At 39.0% G+C, this 19,383-nt stretch overlaps 1 protein-coding gene across 1 annotated transcript; it reads left to right on the top strand.

Moving 5' to 3' along the window:
• The first annotated feature begins 4,226 nt into the window (after positions 1 to 4,226).
• On the top strand, positions 4,227 to 6,177 carry crybb1l1 (crystallin, beta B1, like 1). Its single transcript, NM_001319963.1, is given in 6 exon segments — positions 4,227 to 4,282; positions 4,592 to 4,695; positions 4,791 to 4,909; positions 5,202 to 5,334; positions 5,431 to 5,573; positions 5,745 to 6,177. Coding segments are annotated over 5 exon segments (666 nt in total). The 5' UTR covers positions 4,227 to 4,282; positions 4,592 to 4,596; the 3' UTR covers positions 5,917 to 6,177.
• The last annotated feature ends 13,206 nt before the right edge of the window (positions 6,178 to 19,383 follow it).

Raw genomic sequence — 19,383 nt, 5'->3', positions numbered from 1 at the left:
TTATCTATTCAAATTATGTAGTAAACTAAAAATCGACAAAAATGGAGATAAGTGTTTTTCATAGGACAGTGATGATAATTAAATGGATTTGGTAAAATAAAGTAAAGTATGGGGTAATGGTTGGGTGTAGTAAAAGGTGGTATAGAGTAATGGGAAGGTGAGTGGATGAATAAATGGATGCCATATTGGGTAATGATGTAGTAATGGATGGAAAATGGAGGTTTGTTGTAAGGATAGACAGGTGAAGGAATGAGTTGACTGGTGTACTGATGGATAGATGGATGGAAAGATGAATGGAAGTATAAAAAATGGGTAGACTGATGGATAGACACAGTTGTATTCAAGAATGTATGGGTGGATATAATAATGCATAACTGAATTGATGGAGGGTGGATAATATAGATTCTAAATTAAATATTAAATGTGTTGTCTCCCAATATCTATAAACCATCAGTTAATTCTTATCCTATACTGTAGTGGTTAATGCATCATTCCCAAACGAGATTGGACACAATCCATGTCTAACGGCTGCCAACTCTAGTAATTTCACTCCCACAAGCTGCACCAGTGTACACACTCGTCATTTTTACAATGGAATATTGCCAATGCTATTAAATTATTTGTACTGTAAATTAAATGTACCACTTGACATGTTTTACTGCTATATTCATTTTGCTTCATTTTGTCATGAAAAAGGTAGAAAAAACATAGGATAGTGCATAGTGACAATTTTTGTAATTGTGTCAAACGCACTTTTTGAAGCATTCAAACTATCAAAGTGTGAATGAAGTGCAAAGTTACAGTTGTAATTAAAGTTTAAAAACAATTATTATTGGATTAACTTTGAGAGATTATTTAAATTCTTTAATTTACATAGCCACAGCAGTTTTACTGGTTCAGAAGTAACTTGTGACTCTGACAAGCAGTTTTATTTTCTTAGAGAAAGTCTGGAACCCCATGGTCATAATTATATTTCAACATCATTCAGAATCTGCCCCAGGTCCGCCTTAAACGGGTAACAATATGCCTGTGTTCTCACATTATTAACAGAAGACTAAAGCAACAAACAGATAAATACACACATCATTTTAAACTGCAGAGCTTACTTTATCTAACCAGCAGAGTAGCATCATTCTGATATCAACAGAATTCATTAAGAAAACAGTGATTATTTCAGCTCAAAAATGCAGTTAGCATGGCCAGTTGGCAATTAGCAATCTCCAACACTAGCAGTCTGCCTTCCACACCAGTAATCTGTTAATGCATTTCATAATAAAAGTCCTCAGCCCCTCTCGTATACTTATTCTGGTATATGAAGAACAATAAAGAACATAATTTTTTTAATTTATAAATAAATAAATCAAATGATAAAAAATGGTCTTGGGTTGTAAAAGATACACAGTATTTACAGTATCTGTTACTTACTGATGTTCATTACAGGATGTAATGCCATCAGTTCACTGCAGTTTAGCCGAGCTGAAACAGCAGAACACTGTGTCACGTAACAGGTCAGAAATTAAATGTTTAATATCTCAATAAGGTTAACAGTAAATATAATGTTTGATATCTCAATAACGATAACAGCACAAATGTTCATTTTGCTGCACAAACCAGCACAAACATAGCACTAACCAATGAGACCACTTTGGTGCGATTTGGCCACAAATGAGGGGCTGGGTTACATAACAGGTAAGAAAATTAAATGTTTAATATTTCAATAATGATAACAGCACAAATGTTCATTTTGCTGCACAAACCAGCACAAACCCAGCACTAACCAATGCAAATATTTTTATTTCATTTCTAATTATATGAGGGGCCAGCTTCACTGAGGTAAGAAACACTACAGGCTTCCATAGCAGGTGTTATGACATACACCAGAGACGGTGGCATTTATACTAATCATTTCAGTGTCGAAATTATATCGTACAGTTTAAAATCATGAAATATTTTGTGATATAATTTCTGGCCATATTGTCCAGCACTAACCTATATCAAAAAGGCCAAACTACAGGAGTTGGCCATCTAAGGGGTGTGTGACTGCAATGGAGGGTAATCCATAGACATTGAGTCATGAGATTTTCAGTTTAAAGCCCTTTAAAACACTTGCACTTCAAGATTTTTAATTAATTTATTATTTTTTTAAGTTTAAAGTTAATGACAACGAAGCACTTTAAGCAACAACACTTTTTCAATAAGTAAGCTTGTTTACCTTATTTTTGCTTCAAGTACAGAACTGTATGTAGAACAGATTGTTAGTTTATCATCAAGTCAATTTTGCCTGTGTGGACAGCAATTAAAAAATGAACCTGTAAAACTGCAGTGTTAAATGCAATGCAGTTAAAACTTTGGGTGCACCTAACTGTTGTGTTGGTGCACCTAAGAAAAAAAAAAATAGGTGCACCGGTGCAACCAGTGCAAAAAGTTAGTCTAGAGCCCAGCAGTAAGGTAGGCATATCATTGTCAAAGAAATAGCCCTTGTAAATTAAATTTGTATTAAGTATATTTACTTAACATAAACAGTACATAGATTTCAAAATTAAAATATGTACTTAAATACATACTAAATGTACTATGTTGGAACAATGTATGGCAACTTATATTTCAGTTGCAATTAAGCTATATTTAAACACATGAATAAAAATTGAATAAAAGATTTTGCTTTTGGGTGCTTTTTTCATATAACTTATGCAGATTTAATTATGTGTTTAAACACCTTGTTTAATAGATTTGAAGTATATTATAAATGTACTACTTTGTGTAATAATTCACATATTGTGTACACCTTCATGACACTGGGGGAAAAAGTGCACTTTAAGTATTTTATTCCGCTATATATGTTTTCTATCAACACAATGTATACATTAAAGCATATTTCTTAAAAATACTTTTTATATAAATAAATAAAAATTATATTTAATGTGTATTTTAATAAAGTATATTAAATAGAAAATGCACTTTTAGTATTCTTTACCTAATTTGAACATACTTTTATTTTATTTATTTTTTTTGAGTATACTTCATTTAACAAGGGGGCTTCATAAAAATAAATCCACCGGGTTCAATTCAAGATGCAAACCACTAATGAAACAACAGGAAGGCTTGTTAAGAGTGATGAAAACGTTTAATATACTGCCCAGAACATTAAATATTAAAACATGGAATATTAAATTAATTATAACTAAAGAAGTAACTTTTTCTTCATGATCATCTGTTAAACATGGTGAAGGCACAGACATCTGCTGTTATGTGTTGGTCAACTGTGGCTGCAAATGGAACTGGGTCACTGGTGTTTGTGGCACAATGACTGTTAGTAGAATAAGCAGGATCAATTCTAAAGTGTATAAAGTTTTCATTTCTTCTCAGATTAAGTAAATACTGCAAACCTGAGAGGATGATAAAAATTGATTAATGAGACCCAAGAGTAAAAAAGCAGCATCTCAAGAACGTCCATTAGCATTTATCAAGTTAGCATTTAGCAGTTACACCAAAATAAAGTGTCACAGTGGTGTCGAATAAAATCCTACTTTCCAAAACTTTTAAGGCCTCTGAAAACTACATCACATTAAGATGTATAAAATTTTATGAATCCTGTAGTTTTGCACCAGGCATGGCATAAAGTTATCCAAAAGCAGTGTGTAAGACTGGTGGAGGAGAATATGCCAAGAACTGTGATTGTGATTATTTTGTCATTTTCTCAGTTACTTTCTCATTTTCTCCATATAAATGCTGTAAATGACAATATTTGTATTTGAATTTAGAGAGCAATGTTGTCTGTAGTTTATAGAATAAAACTGATTCAGAAACTATATGATATTGATACAGTCTACTTATAATCATTAAATACACTAAACCATGATTTAAGCATCAGATCATTAAAGCTGCAGTTTATCATGAATGGGTAATGCTGTTGTATTAATTGTTAAAATGTATTATAAACACTTTATCCAATTATTTTCTAATACTTAAACATATAGGTGGGACTTTGGAGCTAACAGGGATGACTTCTAACAGTGTTTGTAGTTGAATTGTCATGGGGAGGTCCTATACTCTATGTTGCTGTGTATGTATCTCTCTCTCTCTGTCTCTGTGTCTCTCGCCCACCGTGGTGATGATGAGGGGCTTCTTTTCTGTGCGTGTGCTGAGCTCAGCGAGCCCCATTGTCAAGTGCTAATCCCCACACACTCAGCGCCAGGGTATAAGAGCCAGAGGCATGGCACTGACACACACACACACACTCACTGAGTGAACTTGAGTACAGCCACACTCACTGAACACACAGGTAAGACAGACAGGAGGTTAACCCTCACACATATTTGGCACATGGATTAATTGATTAATTAATGGTCACAGCAAAGGATTAGCAGTGAAAAAAAAAAAACTTAATCAAACATAGAAAAAGTACACAGTTGTAGACGCCAGGCCTTTCAGCCCTGCCTAGCCATTTATATGGTGGGTGGGTGTTAAATAGGCTGGTTTATTGTTAGACTTCTTTAATTTAAAATAATTTTCCTCTACATTAACTTATTATGTGATAGATCTGTTCATATTTTCTAATCAACACTGTCTTCTTCTCTGTCTCTCTCTTCAGGCATCATGTCTTCCGGTGGAGATAAAAAGACCGCTTCCCAGACCGACGGCAAGGCCGCCCAGACCAAGAAGTCCGACCAGGGCATGGGCATGATGGCCTACAAGGTGAAAGGCAGCTTCACACTCCTGCATACTGAATTTCCTAAGCAGCCTTTGGTATTGTAGGTTGTCACATTTCTCTCTCTCTCTCTCTGGTTTAGATGTACGTGTTCGACCAGGAGAACTTCCAGGGCCGCATGATTGAGATCAACGCCGAGTGCATGAATGTGTGTGAAATGGGCATGGACAGAGTTCGCTCTCTGCGCGTGGAGTGTGGACCGTAAGTTTGGAAGCATCCTAGGCATTGGTTGAAGGATTGGTGGATGGATGGATGGATGGTGGACTGAGGGACTGATGGATAGAGGGATTGTTGGAGGAATGGATTGATAGAGGGAGAAACTAATGCATGGCTATGGTGATGGTTATGAATGAATCCATATTTGAATGGTGGAATGGTTGGTTATGAATAGTGGCATAAGGGATCAAGGGATGATGGAACCAGCCTACACAGTGTTACAAATGTTCTTTGGCATATTTCCCTCACATTTACCTGGTTTATTTTTCTTATGTAGTTTCGTTGGCTGGGAGCAGATGAACTTCTGCGGAGATATGTACATCCTGGAGAAGGGTGACTACCCCCGCTGGGATTCCTGGAGCAACTGCCAGAGGAATGACTACCTGCTGTCCTTCAGACCTGTCAGAATGGTGAGCAATTCTGAAAAAAATATGGCATATATTTTCATTCTATCAAACAGTGTGTCAGTATTTTCACTCATATATATCTCCTTGTATATTCTGCAGGACCCCGAGAAGCACAAGATCTGTCTGTATGAGGTGGGAGACTACAAGGGTCGCAAGATGGAGATCATGGATGATGATGTCCCCAGCCTGTACTCCTACGGATTCACCGACAGAGTTGGCAGCATCATTGTCAGCTGTGGAACGTAAGTAGCCATGAGTTGTACCAGTGGTCCCTATTCTGAACATCTAAACATTGCTTCTCTAACTCAACTAGACCAGCTCAGGAATACTTTATTAATGAGCTAATTGGCTGCCCTGTTTCTGTTAAAGGCACTGTCTGACCACAAGCACTATTCTGTCTTTCTCTCTTTCAGCTGGGTGGGTTACCAGTACCCTGGCTACCGTGGCAGCCAGTACCTGCTGGAGAAGGGCGACTACAGGCACTTTAACGAGTATGGCGCCCGCTGCCCCATGATGCAGTCCATGAGGCGCATCCGCGACATGCAGTGGCACCCACACGGCTGCTATACCATGGCCAGCAAGTGAGGGCCAGGACAGGAGCGAAAGAGACGGACCGGAGGAGAAGCAGAGGGGCGCCGGAGGAAGGAGAGGAGGAGAGACGTCTGAGGCCAAACGCGCCTCCCTGACCGGGACGGACCGCTAACCGCTCCATTCTCCTGTAGATTTATAAAAGGGTGGGAGAGGGTGCTTACGGGTGACAGACTCTCAGGCTCACACGGGACATCCCGCTTGATGTTTCACTGAGGCTTTTATTTTTTTTAAAGCTCCCGGACCTCCACACGTTCGAGATATAAAAACAAAGTGCCTCCCCTCTTCCTCTTGCTTCCTCTTCTCTCTTTCTCTCCTGTGTCATGGCTTTTTTGTCCTTCCATCTTTTAGTTTTTATCTTCATCCGCCCCATATCACCTTTTCCCTTCCCCTCGCTGCTTCTCTTAACCTACCAGGAGGATGGCAAGAGATCCTTGGATATCTCTCCCTTTGTCTAATGTACAGAATCCTGGGCACCATTTCAATAAAAACCCAAAGATTGATACAAAACCCGTTTCTCTTTGTGAATCTCTTTATTTCCGAAACAGCCAACAATAATCAAAAATTGTACAAAATAAAATAATAATAATAATAATAAAGGTTATACATTAATATGTAATCGGTACATTTTGTTTTAAAGCAAATTAATCATCAGCCTGTTGATGTATTATCAATTTAACACAGCAACGCTTACTGTTGAGTTCAGAAAGTAGACTTTTCAAGCTGTTGAGTTGGAATATGGAGCTACATTAGCATTTATTTCCTCCGTTTAACTCTCAGTAAAACTCAGCAACTAAACACATTACAATTTTTAATTTTAAAAAGCATCAACACTGCCGGGAGTTTTTATAAAACAGTAAAAAAGAATCTTCTCTGCCCGGTGTAAATCTACACCATTATTACTATCCCCTTCACAAACATACTGTGAAATACCAGCATTTAAAAAATGTAATCATGATTGTGTCCATGAATTAGTCACAGAATATTGTTGTGAATAATACAAATAATTTTTTAAGTGACTGGCACAAATAATACAAATGATTTGAACATTGATTCTGTTATTCACATTTAAATACCCATTATCAAAAGATTAGTCTTTAGGAAGAAAAGTGTGATAAATCGTGATTAATTAAATACTTCTAATGTGAGTAATTCGATTTTTTTGTTTATTTATTAACACCACTAATAAATATATAATACAAATAAATAGTCATTCTGACTGGGGTTTAAATCATAACAGTAGGTGGTATAATTTTTTTTATAGATTTTTTTTTTTTTTGAAAAAAAAAAAAAAAAAAGAACCCAAACAATAGACAGAACCTAAGCTATTAGTATCAGTCATAACCAGGATATCAGTTGAGAACACAGTGTACACTTACTAACACACATATATATATATATATATATATATATATATATATATATATATATATATATATATATATATATATATATATATATAGATTTTGTTTTGTATTGAGTGTAATAATATTTTAAAAGATTCAGATCACTGAGTGGAATCAAAAATATTTACATTTCTACCAAGACTGTTTAAAGACTTAAATATATTTTTTAAAATGGTCATTTGCTCACTCTAGATGGCGCTGCGCCTCAACAACACTCAGCAGACTGACTGCAGCACGCTGGGCAAATCTCCACGTGTGTCTATTCATCTGGGACAAAACAAGCTAAAACATGCTGCCAGTGGCTGAGAGAATATATTTTTCTATATAAAGCTTATTTTGTTTAAGAGTTATGTGTACCGAGTCAGAATATATTAATAAAGTGCCAGCTCAAAACTATATTACCCAGCAACACTAGTTTTAAAACGATATTACCCTTTCTTGTACTATTTAACTACATTAATTAATGCGTTTGTCAGTTTCACCAGTTCATACCATACCATATTTTATTTTTCGTTATTTATTTTATTTTTTAATATAATGTTACAAAAATCTACGTCCAGTACAACAAGACACACACGTGGGTCATAAATAAAAATATGTGCAATAATATGTAAAAAATTATACCTGGTCATTTATATTTTTACATTTTATTGTAAGCTTAGATATTTTCTTTAATTTGTTGCCTTTGGGCAACCTTATGTGGATCACTTTCTTTTGGTGGGGCCATCATGATAAAGCACAGGTGATTCAAATAATGAGTTTTGTTCCTAAAATAATAATTATAACTTATAAATATAAATAACTTTATATTTTCTTAAACTAGTTCAGTTTATTTACAGACTCAAAACTGAATTTTTCTCATTATGGGGACTTTTATTTTGACAGGAAAACTTTTGGCTCCACAGCACTAGCAACACCTGGTCAAAGATTCTGGATTCTGTAAATCCGTGAACTTTCCTCTGACTTTCTGCGGGTTGTGAACAATAAGCAGCGTTTAACTCGAGTTTAATATTGTACTTTGGATGGAGAAACTCTTTAATCATCATGACCCGGCTCTTTAGGTGCTGAACAGTGTAAAAAATGTACAGCTTCTTGTAGTTTATCACAGGTCAACCTATACTGATAGAGCAGGTCAGCATATCTAACCTAGTGTACAAATAGTTTACATACTGTGTCTGTTTTATAGTTTTTACTATAGATTTTGACAAAATTAGAATCGTATAGTTGTTCTTTAAGTCGTGTCAAAATGTCACCAAGAATGGGCGAACAGAAACGGTCAAAACAACTTAATAGTAAAATATTTTTCCATTTGAATTCCATTAGAAGTTAGCCCTAGCTAGCTAGTTATGGAGTTTTTTCGTTCGCTTGTGAAGGCATTTTAAATATAGTTAGCTAGTTAACTAGCTAGACAGTTAACTAACTAGCTTGCGTTTATGTTGCTAGACTGTCATGATAGTTATTACTTTCTGTGTGTGTCTGAAAGATTAAAGCCTAGTTTGAGTGAGAATTTTATTTAAAAACTTATGTTTTATGTTTTTAAGGTAGGTATGATGACCCTGCGCCTGACTATTACTGTTGCTGTAGTCCTATCAGTGTTTATAGCTGTGTGTACATATCATGCACATGTTGAAAATCCAGCTCAAGACCAGCTTTTGTTGGTAGCTGGTTCGGCTGGTTTACCTTAAAAGTTACCTGTTAAAGTCTGCACACCTGTGAGGGTCACATTGTTGTCCAGTCTTTTCTTTAACATACCATGACACGTTCCCAGAGTAAATTAAATAATAACTTATGAGCTCAGATAAAACTTGCGCTTAATAGTTTAATCTAATATATTTGTGGGAAATGAGAGTATGATCTTCCTTGCTAGTGCAGTGTATGGTGTATTTGTGTTTAGCTGGCATACCAACCAGCATGGTTAACTAGCAAGCATGAGAAATATCCAAATATAAGATACACTACTAGCAAGCATGGTAGTGAAATTGCATACAGCTTGAGTGGGTGGGCCGGTGATCAGAACTCGCAACAACATCGCACGCTGCTGTGATTGGAAGGGAGGAACCTCCGGGCTGACACCTATACACTAGAATAGAATATATTAGTATATAAACATCCTCAATAAACACTCCTATACACTAGAAAAGAAGATATTAGTCTATACACATCCTCAATAAACACTCCTATACACTGGAATAGGAGATATTAGTCTATAAACATCCTCAATAAACACTCCTTTACACTGGAATAGGAGATATTAGTCTATAAACATCCTCAATAAACACTCCTATACAATAGAATAGGAGATATTAGTCTATAAACACCCTCAATAAACACTCGTATACACTAGAATAATAGGAGGTATTAGTCTAAAACATTCTCAATAAACACTTCTATACACTCGAATAGGAGATATTAGGCTATAAACACCTTCAATAAACACTTCTATACACTAAAATATGAGATATTAGTCTATAAACACCCTCAATAAACACTTCTATACACTAGAATAGGAGATATTAGTCTATAAACACCTTCAATAAACACTTCTATACACTAGAATGAGATATTAGTCTATAAACACCCTCAAAAAACTCCTACACACTAGAGAAGGAGATATTAGTCTATAAACACCATTAATAAACACTCCTATACACTAGAATAGGAGATATTAGTCTATAAACACCCTCAATAAACACTCCTATACACTAGAATAGGAGATTTTAGTCTATAAACACCCTCAATAAACACTCCTATACACTAGAATATGAGATATTAATCTATAAACACCCTCAATAAACACTTCTATACACTAGAATAGGAGATATTAGTCTATAAACACCCTCAATAAACACTCCTATACACTAGAATAGGAGATATTAGTCTATAAACACCCTTAATAAACACTCCTATACACTAGAATAGGAGATATTAGTCTATAAACACCCTCAATAAACACTCCTATACACTAGAATAATAGGAGGTATTAGTCTAAAACACCCTCAATAAACACTCTAATACACTAGAATAGGAGATATTAGTCTATAACACCCTCAATAAACACTCCTATACACTAGAATATGAGATATTAATCTATAAACACCCTCAATAAACACTTCTATACACTAGAATATGAGATATTAGTCTATAAACACCCTCAACAAACATTCCTTTACACTAGAATAGGAGAAATAAGTCTATAAACACCCTTAATAAACACTCCTATACAGTAGAATATGAAATTTTAGTCTATAAATACCCTCAATAAACACTCCTATACACTAGAATAATAGGAGATAATAGTCTAAAATACCCTCAATAAACACTTCTATACACTAGAGTAGGAGATATTAGTCTATAAACACCCTTGATAAACACTCCTATACATTAGAATATGAAATATTAGTCTATAAACTCCCTCAATAAACACTGCTCTACACTAGAATAGGAGATATTAGTTTATAAACCCCCTTAATAAACACCCCTATACACTAGAATAGGAGATATTAGTTTATAAACCCCCTTAATAAACACTCCTATACACTAGAATAGAAGATATTAGTATATAAACGGTAACACTTTACTTGGATGGTCATTTTTGACACTAAAGTTAGTGTAAACTAACTATCTTTAGTGTCAAAAATGGACCATCCAAATAAAGTGTTACTGAACATTTATTTACAGTTCATTCAATGTATTTTTGCCTCTGTGATAAGACCAATATAACTGCTCATCACCAGTAGTGTATTACTGGTACCAGGGCTCCCTCCACATAATAAACACTGATTTATTACTTTAATGTCGTTTTTTGTAGTAAGATTTCTTGTAATTAGTTCACATTTTATCGTTTAAATTAAGTATCATTTTAATTACCCACATCTAGATGCATGTTTAATGTTTGATTAAATTAAACCATAGCATGTATACAATGACATAAAATAAATATTACAAACTAAAAAACAGAGCACGCCTCCTCTGATACATGTGACATCAGACACCACCTCTTGCTGATGAAGCAGCATTATCAAGTAGAATCACATCGACTCAGCTCCGATACATCAGCTCACAGATGCCTGTGCTGACCTGGAAAGTGATGTGGAGAAACAGCGCCATCTACCCACCAAGAGAGTGCATAACCGAATGTGCTCTCTCTCGGACTCCGGCTGCTGATGGCGAGCTGCATGACTGGGGTTCAAACCAACGATCTCCTGATCATAACAGCAGTGCCTTACACTACTGGGCCATTTTATCTGTGTTTTCTTTTCCTGGACTCTTTACAGAACAAAAAAATACGTATCAGTGTTGCTGTGTTGCTTTAAGCTCTGTCTCTGTGTTTAAATTACCTGCTAAGAACTAACTGGAACTATTGGAGCTCCACCTGGATGATGTGAACAAATGAGAGCACAGAACACCTGCGAGTGACTGACAATGGCCCCGACCACCAGTCTTCTCCACCAATGACTGTGTACAAGAACATAAAGGCAGCGTCTCTACTGTTCATTTCTCAGGGAAAGAGTGAGGGAGGGGTGAGTTTAGAGAGAGTTTAGTGACGCAGTTTAAGAGAAAGTGAAATAAGGTGTATCAGGTGATCAGGAGAGAAGATCTACAGAGGTTCGGATTATCTCGGTAAATTCAGAACTAAGGAGAATGTAGAAGATGGACCTGCAGCTTAAAGTAAGATGTTGTGAGTGTTCCTCAGATACAGAACTGTTCTTTCAGCTCAGCTCAGGGTCGGATTACACCTGAAGAACCTGGATCAGATCTGGAGAGAGTCAGATGGAGAAGAGTGGATTTGTGTAAACAGAGTATAAATATACTGTAATGTTACAAACTACAGCTCAAATAGGAATACATATATATGTTTAATAAATAGTTCAGATTGCCGGAGTTTCCGGAATTGCGTCATTACAGGTGTACTGCGGTAAAGGTACAGGTGTGTTGATGTGCAGTAGCGCTGTTTGATCAACAGAGGGCAGAAACTCCCCTCAAACTCTGCTGTTGTATAAGCGTGTTTTTGTGCAGTAGCGCTGCTTGACCGGCAGAGGGCAGAAACTCCCCTCAATAAGGCTCCACTCTTCTTTAGAGGAGTGTTTCTAACTCTGTTCCTTTTTTCAATAAATAAAAACATAATAATTAAATTTTCTTATGTTAAATGATTATATTTCAGTAATGTTATACTATTAATGAATATATTTATAACACTGTTGATATTATAATAACTGATTTATTCACAGGGAACAGCTTCTCTGGTGTTCAGCTGAAGCTCCTCCACGATGGAGTCTCATCTCTCCACATCTGGAGGAGAACCCCCTGTCCCACAGTGAGTAACTGAACATCAGTCCTGAACACCAGCTCCACTTATGAGTCTCTGATCCTCGAAGATCTCGTGATAATCCAAAATTCTCCTTCACCATCTGAAGAGTCTTTGTGAAACCATGTGCTGCAGAAAGCATTATATTTAAAATGTAATTAAATTATTTTGCACAATTCAGATCAGCTTTATTGTGACATCAAATGAGTACAGGTGAACAGGTGAGTGAAAAACGTGGGCGCATGATCCCACTGAGTATACACTGTAAAAAATGTGTTGTGAAATTTACAGTAAGTAACAGGCAGTAATTGACAAGTAACTGTGAAATAAAATCACAGTAACTAACTGGCAGCATTTAAACAGTATTTTACTGTGAACCAAAATCAAATCACAGTAACTAACTGGCTGAAACTTAACAGTTAGTTACTGTAAAAACAAAAATCAATGTTAAAAAAAAACACACAGCAGAGACACGGCAAACTTTTTAACATTTTTTTCCCTCAGTATGTGAAAAACAACAGTTTAATCTAATTGTTTTGCCAGACAAACTCTGAAGTCCCTTGTGAAAGTAATGACAAATGAAGTATATGAAGAATATGAATGGGTTTATATCTGATGTTTTCCGCTTTACAGTTCTTCCAGTTTTCTGGCTTTTCTTGAACTTTTAGCTGCACTTGCTGGAGTCAGGATTCATTCTGACAAGAATCCAAACCGAAATGAAAATGAAAGTTAATATACAGAATCACCAAACTGGTTTGTTAAGCACAGGATGTTAATAAGAGGCTCTCAGGGCAAGTCAAAGTTTTTTTATAGAAAAATAAAACTCTTAATTGAAAAATACAGGACAAACACAGAACATTTAAGAGCAATTTTTAAAGTTAAAAAGGCAAGTCTGGCTAACATTTAAATCTAATTAAAATTTAGGTTAGCTTAGTTTTTTTTTTTGCAACTTGCTTTTTCATCTAGCAGTCTTATTCTGATTTCAATACTTTGACTACTGTGACATAAAAAATATAATTAGATTTATATTTTAGTTAGTCAAGAGACAGCATTATGCAATATGATACTTACATGGAATTGTGGCTTTAGTGCTGCTCCACTTTTCAAACTTCTTCTTCTTCTTCTTCAGGTTGTAGGTAGGTTGAATCCAACATGAATCCAAATTATTGTCCATTAGTGGATTATTACAGTGTATTACTGTGATTTTCTACAGTAGTAGGATTATTACTCTGAATTTCTACAGTAATAGGATTATTACTGTGATTTTATTATTTTCCAGTTAATTACTGTGTTTTGGCTGCATTCAGAGTATAATACTGTAAACGTATTTACAGTAGTTAATTGTGCAGGAACACAGTATACTACTGTGGATTTCACAGCATTTTTGACAGTGTATATACAAATATATTGAATGTAAAATAGAATAGAATATAAATATACACTTAACATATTTACTTACATATTAATGTACACTATGAATTTATTGGTCAGAATCGCGTCTATTATTAGCTTCTACATACTTTTCCAGTTTATTGTCAGGGTTGACCCAGGCAGAGAGACGAGGAGGCGGACGTATGTGCAGGTATGGCGAGAAATTTATTAAATAAGTAAATAAACAAATAAACAAAGAACAGCGAAACAAACCAAAACAAACTAGGGAGACTAGAGAACATAAATAAAACAAACAAGAGATAATAAGAATAACTAAACTAGACAGGGCAAGGGAGTAGACAAGAAAACTAAACAGGGAACTAGAAAATAAACAGAGATAAACACAGAACAAGGGACTCAGGCTAAGGCTATGAAAACACTGAGAACAGAGAAACGCAGAGGGACAGACAACGGGAGACAGTGCAAAGACCGACCAGGACAGGTGACAGAGGAAAGCTATTTAACTAAACAGGAAACACACTGGGAGTGGAAACACCTGGGGAAGGGGTGGAGCTACAAATGAGACATGAGGTAATGGAAAATCACAGGCAGAACACAGGGGCACGGGTCACGTGGGACAACACAGGCACGAGGACAGACAGGAAACAGGGCCAGGCATGACAGAAACCTCCCCCTAAACGCGCAGCTCCCGAGGCGCGTAAAAACAAACCCCGGGGGCTGGCGGCAGGGAGAGGCCGGGGAAAACAGGAGACCGAACGGGAGACTGGACAGGGAACTGGACAGGCGACAGAGACTGGACGGGGAACTGGACAGGTGACAGAGACTGGACATGAGACGGAGACTGGACGGGGAAATGGACAGGAGACTGAGACTGGACGGGGAACTGGACGGGTGACTGAGACTGGACGGGTGACTGAGACTGGACGGGACCGGACATGGGAACAGGGACGAGAACATTGACGGGGACGGACACAAACACGGTGACTGGGACAGGAACAGTTAAACCACAGGGGACAGGAACAGGAACGAACACAGATATGGGGACCAGAACAGGGAGAGACAAGGGAACCAAAAACACAGGTGGGTGCCCAGGACTGGCAAAAGTCTGTGGGGATAGCCTGGGCACATAACCGGGGGCAAAGTCAGGAGGCCTAGGAGCAGGCCAGGAAATACGGGGCCTGGGCCCAAACATAGTTCTGGGAGCTGCAGGTGCTTGGGCTGGAGCCGGAGCAGCTGGAACTGCTGGTGCCTGAGCTGGAGCTGGAGCAGCTGGGACTGCTGGTGCTTGAGCTGGAGCTGGAGCAGCTGGGACTGCTGGTGCTTGAGCTGGAGCAGCTGGGACTGCTGGTGCTTGAGCTGGAGCAGCTGGGACTGCTGGTGCTTGAGCTGGAGCAGCTGGGACTGCTGGTGATTGGGTGAACGGCGCGGCCGCCGCTGAAATCTCGGAGAGCGGCGCTGCCGCCGCTGCAGTCTGTGAGCACGGCGCGGCCGCCGCTGCAGTCTGTGAGCACGGCGCGGCCGCCGCTGAAGTCTCGGAGAGCGGCGCTGCCGCCGCTGCAGTCAGTGAGTGCAGCGCGGCCGCCGCTGAAGTCTCGGAGAGCGGCGCTGCCGCCGCTGCAGTCTGGGAGAGCGGCGCGGCCGCCGCTGAAATCTCGGAGAGCGGCGCTGCCGCCGCTGCAGTCTGGGAGAGCGGCGCGGCCGCCGCTGAAATCTCGGAGAGCGGCGCTGCCGCCGCTGCAGTCTGGGAGAGCGGCGCGGCCGCCGCTGAAGTCTCGGAGAGCGGCGCTGCCGCCGCTGCAGTCTGGGAGAGCGGCGCGGCCGCCACTGAGGTCTCGGAGAGCGGCGCGGCCGCCGCTTGTATCATGGGGTGCAGCGTTTCAGACGCGTGCTTCACGGGGCGTGGCATGAAGAGATCCGACGCTGCAGTACTGGAGCCCGAAGCTGCGGTTGAAGTAAAAACCCGGACTGGAGTCCTACTCTCTCGTGCAGCGTCAGGTGTGAGTAGCGCGGGGAGCGCTGGTTCGCCGGTGAAAGCTGGCGCGGGGAAAGTCTTTGACCGCGGCTGGCTCGCCGCGCAGGGGGTCTCGGAGCGCGGTTCTGCTGCTACCGCGGGAATCACGGGCTGCGGTTCGGCTGCCACCGCGAAAGACACAGGGCGCGGATCGGCAGCTACCGCGGGAGGAAGTAGCAGCTGGCGGGCTGGTGCAGGAGGGCAGTCCTCAAACCCCTCTTCACTGGACGCAGGTGTGAGGAGATCGGAGTAGTCCCAGGAATAGGACTCCTCACAGCCTGCATCCATGCCACCCCCGTCCTCGTCGGGGCGAGGATCGAGGCTGACCGCACACAGCCCTAGCGCCCCCCCAAGAAAATCCTCCCCGGAAACGGGCTCCTCCTCCGGCTGGCGGGACCCCTTAAAACGTCTACCCCGAGGCCTGCGGCGTCCTTGGGGCCTCGGGGATTCCAACGCCGGGATCCCGAATGGAGCATGGCAGATCGCCATCCTGGAGCCAGTCCCCTTGTGGGTCTCGGTGGGCGCCACTGAAGCTGGGCTGACGGGCTCCAACCCGAGGAAAGGCGCTGGGAGCGGGTCATCTCCCCGGATTTGCTCGGCGAGGAGGCGGAGAAACTCCAGGTCCGCCTTCCTTGCAGCGTGCCATTCTGCTACATCCATTTGGTCGGTCTTTTTGTCAGGGTTGACCCAGGCAGAGAGACGAGGAGGCGGACGTATGTGCAGGTATGGCGAGAAATTTATTAAATAAGTAAATAAACAAATAAACAAATAAACAAAGAACAGCGAAACAAACCAAAACAAACTAGGGAGACTAGAGAACATAAATAAAACAAACAAGAGATAATAAGAATAACTAAACTAGACAGGGCAAGGGAGTAGACAAGAAAACTAAACAGGGAACTAGAAAATAAACAGAGATAAACACAGAACAAGGGACTCAGGCTAAGGCTATGAAAACACTGAGAACAGAGAAACGCAGAGGGACAGACAACGGGAGACAGTGCAAAGACCGACCAGGACAGGTGACAGAGGAAAGCTATTTAACTAAACAGGAAACACACTGGGAGTGGAAACACCTGGGGAAGGGGTGGAGCTACAAATGAGACATGAGGTAATGGAAAATCACAGGCAGAACACAGGGGCACGGGTCACGTGGGACAACACAGGCACGAGGACAGACAGGAAACAGGGCCAGGCGTGACATTTATAGATCATTTTCTGCAAACAGATCTGTGCCCTGTTTTTTTTTTCTTTTATTTGTTTGTTGATGAATAGACTGACGCTATAATATAAAATTATGTAAGTGTGCTACATATATAAAACATAAAACATTTTTAAACAAAGTTGATGTTTGTTCGATCATATCAGTGGGCTTTGCTTGAGTGACAAAACTCAAAAATAACAAAACTGACAAATGAAAAAGTTTATTTAATCACCAAAAAAAAGAAAAAAAATTATAAACTTTTTGACTACGTTCACTGACAACCAGAGTGATGTCACTTCAGATCTGTGACCATGCTGACTGTATTAAAACAAACAAAAACGTCAAGAAATGCCTAATAATGCTTGTTGGCTCGTCAAAACTTGACAATAAAAGGAACAAAGAAGAGGGTATATATAGGCTGGGAATAATGTGAAATTAATGAATAATCAGGTTACTGAGACTAAGTAAGTGTCATTTGATGATTTTGGCAAATGGAGTTCGGATCAGCTTGAAAGACAGAGGGCAGCGTGACACTATGCCAGAGACTAAAAAGGGCTCGAGAGAAATGTCCTAAACTAAGCATATATATATATATATATATATATATATATATATATATATATATATATATATATATATATATATATATATATATATATATATATATATTGTATTAAAATACATTCAGGCGTATATACATAATGGAGCCTATTGCATCCCAAATGTATCAAAATAACATTTTAATATAACATTATAGTCATTATGGCTTTTAGAAAATGATGCACTATAGGACACTATAGTGCGTCAGCTTTTGTCCTTAATGTAATTTTTCCCTTCACACTACTTTTACTTAGTACTTAGTAGTTTTGAAATCAGTACTTTTACACATTTACTTGAATAAAAGTTTCATTTTATCTCTTTTACAGACTACAGACATCCACAGCAGAACCTTCAGAACCAGGCAGTGTGTCTTTGCAGAGCAACATGTCAATGTCAAATCCTTATAACTTCAGTAAAGAAGAAGATCCTCCAGAGTCTAGCTGTGTGTCTATAAAGAGTAACAAGTCACTGGTCAATCCTTATGACTTCAGTAAAGAAGAAGATCCTCCAGAGTCTAGCTGTGTGTCTATGAAGATGATGCTCGCATCAAATTCAAAGCTCTTACAATCGCCTACAAGGTGATGACAGAACAGGCTCCTTCCTACCTGCACTCGCTCCTGAAGGCTTACGCTACCTCCCGGCCGCTGCGCTCCTCCAATGAACGTCGCCTCGCTTTGCCAAACATTCACACAAAGCAATCCAGACTGTTCTCATACAGAGTTCCCCAATGGTGGAACAAACTACCTTCCACTACCAGATCAGGAGAATCTCTCGCTATCTTTAAGAAACTCCTGAAGACAGAGCTCTTCAAAGAGCACTTACTCTCTTAACACCTCTAACACACTAACTACTTCTAACCTCATTTCCTTCTTCCCCTCCTTCACTCCTCTATCCTATTATTCCCCTTTGACCTCCTTTTATCCCTATCCAAAGATGTTTTACCTTCAAACTTATTTTACATTGTACTTGACTATTGTAAGTCGCTTTGGACAAAAGCGTCTGCCAAATGTAATGTAATGTAATGTAATGTAATGTAATGTAATGTAATGAAGAGTAACAAGTCACTGGTAAATCCTTATGACTTCAGTAAAGAAGAAGATCCTCCAGAGTCTAGCTGTGTGTCTATGAAGAGTAACAAGTCACTGGTCAATCCTTATGACTTCAGTAAAGAAGAAGATCCTCCAGAGTCTAGCTGTGTGTCTATGAAGAGTAACAAGTCACTGGTCAATCCTTGTAAATTCAGAAATAAAGAGCCCAGCTGTGTGTTTGTGAAGAGCGACAACGCAGTTTTTGTATTAATCCAAGGTGAGACACAAACTTGTATGACCACCATCAGACTGAAATGTATTTAAGTTTACTTCTTATTACAGCAGATAAAAGAGATAGAGCATTCTGTTTACCATTAACATGAGTGATAATCCATATCACAGTGTGTGTAAGTCAGAATTGTATTATGTGGGTAAAAAGTGAGCTCTTGGATAACACTGTTGGATCTTTTGATAACGATATGAAACAATCAGTTATACCTGGTTTATTACGACAACCT

This window comes from Astyanax mexicanus, chromosome 10 (genome assembly GCF_023375975.1).
Source record: "Astyanax mexicanus isolate ESR-SI-001 chromosome 10, AstMex3_surface, whole genome shotgun sequence".
Classification (NCBI taxonomy): domain Eukaryota; kingdom Metazoa; phylum Chordata; class Actinopteri; order Characiformes; family Acestrorhamphidae; genus Astyanax; species Astyanax mexicanus.
Note: the sequence above shows the minus strand (reverse complement) of the source record. Positions and strands in the feature narration are given on the sequence as shown.